This window comes from Neodiprion lecontei, chromosome 3, assembly GCF_021901455.1.
Source record: "Neodiprion lecontei isolate iyNeoLeco1 chromosome 3, iyNeoLeco1.1, whole genome shotgun sequence".
In the NCBI taxonomy this organism is placed as follows: Eukaryota; Metazoa; Arthropoda; class Insecta; order Hymenoptera; family Diprionidae; genus Neodiprion; species Neodiprion lecontei.
In genome coordinates this window covers 2586203-2592753 of record NC_060262.1, presented here as the reverse complement: position 1 = coordinate 2592753, position 6551 = coordinate 2586203, and the positions used below count along the sequence as shown (strand labels likewise).

The 6551-nt window shown below is 38.4% G+C and overlaps 3 protein-coding genes across 4 annotated transcripts; 1 reads left to right on the top strand and 2 right to left on the bottom strand.

The window, feature by feature from the left end:
* Window positions 1-463: 463 nt before the first annotated feature.
* LOC107221854 (COP9 signalosome complex subunit 3) lies at window positions 464-3979 on the top strand. The gene is made up of 4 exons (XM_015661011.2): window positions 464-746; window positions 1019-1279; window positions 1368-2092; window positions 2181-3979. Exons 1-4 carry the CDS (start codon window positions 671-673, stop codon window positions 2475-2477), a joined length of 1359 nt encoding a protein of 452 aa, XP_015516497.1. The 5' UTR covers window positions 464-670; the 3' UTR covers window positions 2478-3979.
* On the bottom strand, window positions 3564-5078 carry LOC107221856 (nicotinamide riboside kinase 1). Of its 2 annotated transcripts, XM_046733673.1 has the most exons (2): window positions 4938-5078; window positions 3564-4174 (listed from the first exon to the last, which is right to left on the bottom strand). In XM_046733673.1, the coding sequence occupies exons 1-2, from the start codon at window positions 4960-4962 to the stop codon at window positions 3690-3692; spliced, it is 510 nt and encodes a 169-aa protein (XP_046589629.1). In that variant the 5' UTR covers window positions 4963-5078; the 3' UTR covers window positions 3564-3689. The 2 variants fall into 2 exon arrangements, with proteins under 2 accessions (XP_046589629.1, XP_015516499.1); XM_015661013.2 differs by lacking the exon at window positions 4938-5078 and having other exon boundaries at window positions 3564-4718.
* LOC107221858 (active regulator of SIRT1) lies at window positions 4978-6409 on the bottom strand. The gene is made up of 4 exons (XM_015661014.2): window positions 5760-6409; window positions 5554-5643; window positions 5321-5469; window positions 4978-5119 (listed from the first exon to the last, which is right to left on the bottom strand). The coding sequence occupies exons 1-4, from the start codon at window positions 5824-5826 to the stop codon at window positions 4997-4999; spliced, it is 429 nt and encodes a 142-aa protein (XP_015516500.1). The 5' UTR covers window positions 5827-6409; the 3' UTR covers window positions 4978-4996.
* Window positions 6410-6551: the final 142 nt, after the last annotated feature.

Here is a 6551-nt window from a genome sequence, read left to right as displayed (position 1 = left end):
TTCGGTGCGATGTATACGTAACAGTCAAATCGCTAGCGTTGTTTGTTCACCATTGAAAAAAAAAACAACAAGTTACAGGCATACCGGGTGAAAACAAACTTCTCGGTGACTTAGAACTGTTTGCATGACAATCACTTACCAAGGCCAGCCCCACACATCGAGTTAATTAGGAAGAACCATTAAATTGAGTATAAATTTGAACAAATCCAAATACATGGTACGAGCCGAGCACGTTTGAACTCTTCGGCATCCCAGAATTCTGTGAGTAGCCTGAAAGTAGCGTCGCTGCAGCAGCGACGTTCACTCTGATCAGATTCTTGGAACTAAATTTCGAGCACAAAAACATGTCGGTAACGTTACCGATGAAAGTCATTTCGTGTGTCAGCGGTATTTACACTGTCAGTAAATAGAGTAAACATAGGAAACTGAAGAGACGATAAAAAAAAAAAAGCGAAAAAAATATTTGCCGACCGAATACGTCCGAAGCCGACTGATCCGTTGATCGACGAGCAAGGATCATGAAGTTAGCCCTTTGACGGAATTCTGTAAGAACTGCGAGAGCTTCAGAGCGGTCTGAGTGTTCGTAGAAGGTTTCAAAACGTCACTGGCTCCGATAATTTGAAAAGAAATATAATAAACGTTGTAAATATAAATACGTTACTTGATATTGATGATGAAAGTATCATCACTAATGGCATCGTCACTCGAGCTATTTGTAAATAATGTCCGTACGCTCTCAACGCAAGGTAGGAGCCAATTTGATTAGAACAAAGAATTGAGAGAACCGGGTACATAACCTCAATAGTGCTAATCGCATGATCGTTTTTTGCCTGTGAAACAGCGATAGGTGATCGGAAAATTGAAATCTGAACTTTTGAACACCGGTCGGGTAGAATTTGACCCACCGGTTGAAAAATTTCGAAGTTTCTACCGAGCAAAACTGAAGAAAATAAAAATTACATATTTTGCTCTTTATTCTGTCCTCGCGTTTTAAAAATTCTTTTCTTCATGTTCGCAGGCAACTTCAGAGAGCTCTGTGACATTATCAATAAATCTACGACCACGCTCGCAAGAAACGGGCCACATTTAGACAATGTCTTAGAAACACTTGACCTACAGCAACACTCACTGGGAATCCTAGCCGTCCTCTGCGTAAAACTTTCCCTGCCAAATGCCAACGGAGCAAACAACCCAGATGCCTACAAGCCGCTGTTGAATCAGGTCCAAGACTTCATCGTAGGATGCAACGGGGAGCAAGTCAGATTCGCCCCGGATACATGTGATAATTTTTGCATTCTTGGTCACTATTTAGCTGCTTCTACGATACATCGTCATCGATGATTAACACATGGCGTATATTTTTTCAGACACAGAATTATGCCACCTTTTAAGCCAACTCTTGATAGACCTGCAAATGCCTCTGCGAGGTGTCGACCTCTTGCGCAGAGCAATACGAAAAATACAGCTGTTCGACAGCCAGCTGACATCTATACACGCAGATTTGTGCCAGCTGTGTTTACTCTCAAAGTGTTTCAAGCCTGCGCTAGAGTTTTTGGATACTGATATAACCGGTATAAGTCAAGAGGGTGGATATTTTGATGCAAAATACTTTTTGCTATACTATTATTACGGTGGAATGATATACACGGCATTGAAAAACTACAATCGAGCCTTGTACTTTTTCGAGGTCTGCATAACGACCCCTGCGATGTCGGTGAGCCACATAATGTTGGAGGCGTACAAAAAGTACATGCTGGTGTCGTTGATTCTTCATGGTAAAATAGTGACCATACCAAAGCATGCGAGTCAGATCGTTAACAGGTTTATCAAGCCACTGAGTCAGGGGTATCACGATATCGCGACGGCCTACTCGACCAATAGCTGCGCACAAGTTAACACCGTGATGACCAAGCACCAAGAGCTGTTTGTCAGAGATCACAACTGGGGATTGGTGAAACAAGTCCTACGCTACTTGTACAAAAAGAACATACAGAGACTCACCAAAACTTTCCTCACCCTGAGTCTTACGGACGTTGCTAGCAGGGCACAACTTCCCGGGCCCACTGAGGCTGAGCAATATATTCTAAACATGGTGAGAAGCATGCTCGATTGGCCACTCACGTCATTTTTGCTTTGCGGCTAAACAACTTTACTAAGCGGCTGCATAATCTCTTTTTCAGATTGAAGACGGCGAGATATTTGCAACGATCAATCAGAAAGATGGAATGGTCGTGTTTCACGACGATCCCGAGAAGTATAACTCACCCGAAATGCTTGCCAGGCTTGAAAAAGAAATGGAAGCTTGCACGGAGCTCGATAAACGGGTTCTAGAGATGGAGGAAGAAGTGCTTTTGGCACCTCAATATGTGCGTAAAGTGTGCTGTCATGTAGATCAAGATGAGCCATTGACAGGTCCCGTACATACCAATGTAACCAATACCCAAGGACAGTCTAAACATAGCACTTACTCCATGTAACATACCATGATCGTGCGTTATCTTTATTAAAAAACAAATACAAAAAAAAAAAAAAAAAAAAAACACAAAAAATGGAAAAAAAGAAGGGAAAAATCATTTTCAAAAAGCCACATCGAGAAAAGGAAAGAAAATGTTAAAGCTCATTTCAGTTAACCATAATTAAACAAATTTGTAAAGCAAATTTTTTTGTTTACTATTATTCGCACTTTTTACAAACCTCATTGCTGATAATACAACTGCCTAATTGATATATAGTGTACTAAAAATTGTCACAGCAATTACCAATTATTTGTCTTTAGAAACTACGGTGTGTTAAATGTAAAAATAAGTCTTGTAATCTACGGATGAATTCTAAGTATGGAATGTTATTTCTAACCTTTGTTTCTATTGCAACTAAAAACTGTTTTTGCAAATAAAACTAGATTCTAAGTTCTAAACTAAAATTGCATTGGCTTTTCTGAAATAAGCTTTATTTAAAGTTGCCAACGAATTCTATTATACGTCAGCTTTCGTTAACAATCGATAACTACCTATTTCACCATTTCTGGTATTTATTCGGAATTTGAATTTTTTTATCAATAAATGCGTACCAAGGCACAATACTAATATATTTAATAGATATTCTGAATATTTATAGCAGGTATTTATCTAGTCAACGTTAATTTGTGAATTCACTGACTCGAAATAATATTTAATAAGCATAGTGCAGTAAATTCGCTATTCTGTATTCACTGTGAAGTCAATGTTATTTTCCAAAAGCGGCAACAGGAAACGGAAGAATTACAAGTTACAAAATACTGATTCAGTCATTGCCCAAGTTAACGAATGTTGATTGTGACTTGTAATATTCGAGATAAAAATGGAAAGTATTAATTTTGACTCACAAATTTTCTTGTAGAATTATGTAATCTAAGCATCCGTTAGTTGCATCTTTTCGATGAGAAAAGTCTCAAAAAAGTTGTTGCTGATTACTTTGCTGCAGGAGTTTAGGTCGTTGCAAGGATATTTGGATCGGTGATTAACAATCACTGCACGAGGAACACGGTCAGAAGGACAAGTCCTTAAAGAAAACTGTAAAATGACATATATTATTGAATGCACATTCGATAATGTATTTATTCAATTGCGCTCTAAGGAAAACTTGTAGGTTTTCTTTTTATTTATATTATAATACAAATCATCATTTATCCACCTATAATTTCATGAGGAACTCTACAAGCTCTGTGTACATTCGCTACATTCTTTACACATCAGGCACTTAATTGCACTGTAAACCTCATCGAATATATCTTTTTTTGATCTTGATCCATCGATAAATTTAACCTCGCTCAAACTACTGTCATTTATTATTTCTGACTTATGTTTCAAGAATTCTGGCCATACAATTTTTTCATAATAACCCGGAACGTCTGGTGGAAGGTACGTGCGAAGTTCTCGCCTCTTCCAGCACTCATCCTTGTCAAGGGTAATAAAATACTTTAAATTGGTCAAATCTGATATTGGTTTGTAGCTAAAAATGAGAAATCCTTCAACGATCAATACTCTCCTAGTAGTTCTACAGTTCCCATCGCCATTTCCCGTTTCAAAATCCTGAATTACTTGCAATATGTCATTGTGCATTTTTTCCATATCCAAGCTGCTGATTATGTCCATGTTAATATGATTCAATTCAGGTATAAAAGTGTGCCGTGGGCTATCTGTCGGTAGGAAATAATCATCTTGACTTATAACTACAGAGTTGGTTAACTTGGCATTTATTTCTTTAGACAGAGTCGTTTTCCCGCTGCACGTAACTCCGGATATTCCAACAATCAGCCAGTCGCTCATCGTAGTTATTTTTATTTTTCTATATTTCGCGAAGTAATCTTATCGTCTCACTTGTTGAAACCAGAATACCAATATGAAGCTACCAACAATTTATTCCACCACCACAGTTTGATAATAAAGTAAACGAAGACGCTAAACTTGGTCACTTATTCAACAAATGGTACTCCGATACTAATCCAAGAATACGATGATACTAATTTAAGTTGCATACAGCTATCTCAGGGCAGTTGGTTCATGGGCGCATACGTATGCACGTGTTATGTAACTCAATTACGTAATGTATGTTTGTTTTGTTTCATTTCCTTTTTCTTTGATGTCTTGTGCTGAAAAATTCTACCCCAATCAACAATGCAGGTACAATCCACCGAATAATAATAAATTATTGCTACTTGACGAACGCGTCACTGCATTACTTTGTTCGATTGCAATGTTGAAGGTAGGGTCTGACGTGATATAACGTAAACAATACTAAACCCCCAATAAACAAGAGACCTGATACAGCTGGTACGATGAGAGCTATATTTGATGAATAAAAAAACGACCTCAGCCAACTATCGTCGATGAAGGGCAATCCTATCACCCAGATTGTATAATAAACGAAAAAACAGAAAGCCAAAATAAGGATCACTTTACCATTTACTCTATCGCTACTGAGCATCCTATCGCCTGATCCAACAGACGGCTTATTGCAGTTATGCTACTTGATACTCCTTCTCAAACTGTTTGAAGTCTTCTTCGGTGAACGCAGTTTGCTCAGACTCTGCAGGCTCAGTTTCTTTCAGAACATAACGTCTCTTCAAAGCCCGTTTCAAAAGCTGTAATATATGAATAGCAAGGGTGACATGTAGTATTTGTATTGCAAAACCAAAACAAAATGCTATAAAATGCTTCTTACAATAACACTTGAATTAAATATCAATATTTCTAAGGAAACATCGATGCTGAAAAATTGCAATATTACCTCACGCCAGTTTGTGAAACAAATTTTTAAAATATAAAAAGCTTCAGAAAAATACCTTTTCCGAAGTCTCAGGATCGATGCGATTACCGCTAAGCAGAAGTAGCCTCTCGATATTTTTATCTGTCTCATCAATCTTCGTGCTCAGTCTGAGCTTTGCCTCTTTAATCCCAATCTTTTTAGACCGACTTGGACAAATGTTTTGTTCTACAACATCCTCAAAACAATTGTAGATATACTTGGCGAATCTTTTTTCATTGGTTAATTATCGTTCACTGAGAGACAGCCTACCTTTTTTACCCTTCTTGTTGTTATGTATCCTCTGATTTGCTGGAATCAAGTCCAGAACGCCTTCGCTTTTTTTCGCCCTTTTCTTTCTGCCTGGAACGATGATAACGTCGTATATATTTCATATTTTTCACAAGCGTGAATCCGGCAGTTAAGTCAAGTTAAGTTAGGTTAGGTTGTGTCAGTTGACACGGGTGACACATATTTACCTCGTTTCACGTAGTCGTCGTCACAGCCCAAAATGTCTAGACTCTTACGCACGAGGGATGTTGACATTTCTAGATCAGGAAGACCAGTGGATCCTTAAATTATCGGAATGTAATCGATAAATTGCATGCGGTATCGCATAGCTTGTTGAACATTATTAAGAGTAGAGGCGTGACTATAAAGGGAAAATTAAAATGACGTTGCTTCAGCAAAAGTGCCATAAAGCACCAATTACATTGGACCCTGATTACTAAGCGCCAATCAGATTGTGACCCTTATTGCTTCTGAGCGCCGTTCTGACTCGTAATGCTGTCGCCATCTAGCGGACCGAACCTCATTAATTCAATTCCATTAGATTCGAAAATGTCTTGCATGGTGTAAGACACATAGGCTTATAAAGAAAGACAATGGTAAGACCGGTAAGACACGAAGTAATTACTTCATGGTGTAAGATAAGGTGTGTTCCTGTTACGGATATTAATAAACCTGCACAGCCATCTCTAAGAACGAATCGCGTTCTCCGACCATATGAAAGCCCGTTGGATTTACCATTATTCGCATTTAGAAATGTTTAGTGCCGCGTTCCTAGGTCAGTGCTGAGCGCACATTCTAAAGCACAGTTTTTAAAGTGTGAAAATCTCCACATGGGTTGTAGACAGCGCATATATTTTCAAGATTGCTTTCCTATGGTCAGCGCAGAACGGGACGAAAATATGTCTGGTGGAAAAAAAAAACACCGTAGCTTCTTACAATCGTGGAACGTAACATCGGCATAATTTCGCATTTCTTAAGAG

Excerpts from the sequence above, each read along its gene's own strand:
- LOC107221854 (XM_015661011.2), top strand. The coding sequence starts at position 671 with ATGATGAAAGTATCATCACTAATGGCATCGTCACTCGAGCTATTTGTA. Across the intron at positions 747-1,018 it reads CCGTACGCTCTCAACGCAAG|GCAACTTCAGAGAGCTCTGT; the intron begins GTAGGAGCCAAT and ends TCATGTTCGCAG. Across the intron at positions 2,093-2,180 it reads AGCAATATATTCTAAACATG|ATTGAAGACGGCGAGATATT; the intron begins GTGAGAAGCATG and ends TCTCTTTTTCAG.
- LOC107221856 (XM_015661013.2), bottom strand. The coding sequence starts at position 4,304 with ATGAGCGACTGGCTGATTGTTGGAATATCCGGAGTTACGTGCAGCGGG.
- LOC107221858 (XM_015661014.2), bottom strand. The coding sequence starts at position 5,826 with ATGTCAACATCCCTCGTGCGTAAGAGTCTAGACATTTTGGGCTGTGAC. Across the intron at positions 5,644-5,759 it reads CGACGACTACGTGAAACGAG|GCAGAAAGAAAAGGGCGAAA; the intron begins GTAAATATGTGT and ends TCATCGTTCCAG. Across the intron at positions 5,470-5,553 it reads CAACAAGAAGGGTAAAAAAG|AACAAAACATTTGTCCAAGT; the intron begins GTAGGCTGTCTC and ends AGGATGTTGTAG.